We start from the raw sequence: 1,857 nt of genomic DNA, 5'->3' as shown, positions 1-1,857 counted from the left end.
TACTATGAAATGATTCTGCGGCAGCAGTAATTGTTAGAATGAAATCTTCAAAAACATTGGGTTCACGTCTTATTCGCTTAGATGCTAATAATAAACATATTTAATAAGCTTAACTTAATAATATTAATTTAAATAAATAAATACTTAAACAAATATTTTTAGTAGGTACACAAACACAATACTGACCTTGAGTTTGAAAAGGTAGTATCAGTTTAACATCATTTTTATCACAAAAGGTTTTATGTCTAACCACAAGTCACTAAATCCCATGGTAGATCTAGCATTCTCAAAACTTAGTATTACGCTGTTTATTAGATTAGCCGCTTCACCCAATGTAGCAGCTTTATCTTGAAACTTGTTGCTAAGTATATTTATAGAGCATAATACATGTTGCAAAACGAATAGAAAAACAACAAATGACCCTTTTTGCATTATTGAAAGTATACCTATAAAAAAATATTCAAAACATATTAAATTAGTCAGGTACTTATAATTGGACAATAGTATTAATATTTAATTAAAAATAATATGAATATACCTATAGCTTCATTTACATTTCTGTCCAGTTGATTATCTATTTCTTCTTGCAAAACTGCAATAATTGCTTCATAATTGTTTATAACTGACTCACAGTTTTTCCATCTACAACTCCACCTCGTATCACTCAGAGAATTTATTTTTGATATTTTAATTCCTAATTTCCTTTGCATAGTAACTAGAGTTTTATTTTTAGTAAGATGAGAAAAGTGCTTATACAATGATTCTATTGTGTTGAAAACAATTCTAGTTTCCTAAAAAATAAAAACATTTTAACAACAATTTTCCCAAAAAGTAAAATATTGTATTGTATTTTTTATTACCTTTAAAATTGTGCACATATCAATGACAACAAAGTTCATCCGATGAGCCATGCAATGGGTGTAAATAGCATAGAGAAATTTGTTTTTTACTTTGGATTGAACACCATTAAATTTGCCAGACATGACACTGGCGCCGTCATATGATTGTGCTACAATGTGATATTTATCCAATTGGTTCTCAGTAAGGAATTCAAATATTTTAGCACATAATGATTCGGCAATATTTGAATTGAAAGTTAACATGCATATATTTATTATTATTTATTACAGTAACCTTCAGTGACCAATTGTTTGAGGAGGCTATTTTTTCTATTTATACGTTTTTAGGGGGCTAAGACCCCTCAAGCCCCCCAATTTCCACCTATGATGCCATCTATGTTTGGGTTTAAAAACGAGAATATAAGCTAGAGTATCAAACTCATTGACTTTTACTTATAAATGTATACATGAGGTCAATTTTGTCTTTGAAATGGCTTTCACATCAACCACTCACTTACATATTACTGAAGCTTTGACTTCAGTACTTTCCAAAACTATATATCCTAACATGTTTAAGCTTATGCAAGTTGCACTTACTCTTCCTATTAGTTCGTCAACAAGTGAACGTAGTTTTTATGCGATAAGAAGGATTAAAACATGGCTGAGGTCATCCATGTTACAGAATAGATTTAATAACTTAGCTATAATTAGTATTGAAAATGATATTTCTAAAAAAAATTGATAAAGAAGCCATACTAGATTTATTTGCACAAAAAAATATATATATTATTTTAAAATAAATATTTTTTAGTTTCATTACAAAGAGTTTTCATTGTTAAAATTCAATTATATGTTAGGGTATCTAAGTTATATGCATAGTATACTATATCTATCTAAAATAAATCACGCTTAAGTTTTGAATGATGCTTAGAGTAATATTATATATATATTTTATTGCTTTGATATGCAAAAAAGTATTTTTAAATATCAGCCCCCTCTAAAATTATGGAGAATTTCC

General features: G+C 28.1%; 1 protein-coding gene across 1 annotated transcript; it reads right to left on the bottom strand.

Annotated features, from left to right (window-relative positions):
- Positions 1–207: 207 nt before the first annotated feature.
- LOC111026345 (zinc finger protein 862-like) lies at positions 208–1,103 on the bottom strand. The gene is made up of 3 exons (XM_022304401.1): positions 861–1,103; positions 539–791; positions 208–446 (listed from the first exon to the last, which is right to left on the bottom strand). Exons 1-3 carry the CDS (start codon positions 1,101–1,103, stop codon positions 208–210), a joined length of 735 nt encoding a protein of 244 aa, XP_022160093.1.
- Positions 1,104–1,857: the final 754 nt, after the last annotated feature.

Source organism: Myzus persicae, unplaced genomic scaffold (genome assembly GCF_001856785.1).
Source record: "Myzus persicae strain clone G006 unplaced genomic scaffold, MPER_G0061.0, whole genome shotgun sequence".
Taxonomy (NCBI): Eukaryota; Metazoa; Arthropoda; class Insecta; order Hemiptera; family Aphididae; genus Myzus; species Myzus persicae.
Note: the sequence above shows the minus strand (reverse complement) of the source record. Positions and strands in the feature narration are given on the sequence as shown.

Excerpts from the sequence above, each read along its gene's own strand:
- LOC111026345 (XM_022304401.1), bottom strand. The coding sequence starts at position 1,103 with ATGTTAACTTTCAATTCAAATATTGCCGAATCATTATGTGCTAAAATA. Across the intron at positions 792-860 it reads ATATGTGCACAATTTTAAAG|GAAACTAGAATTGTTTTCAA; the intron begins GTAATAAAAAAT and ends TTTATTTTTTAG. Across the intron at positions 447-538 it reads AAATGTAAATGAAGCTATAG|GTATACTTTCAATAATGCAA; the intron begins GTATATTCATAT and ends ATTTTTTTATAG.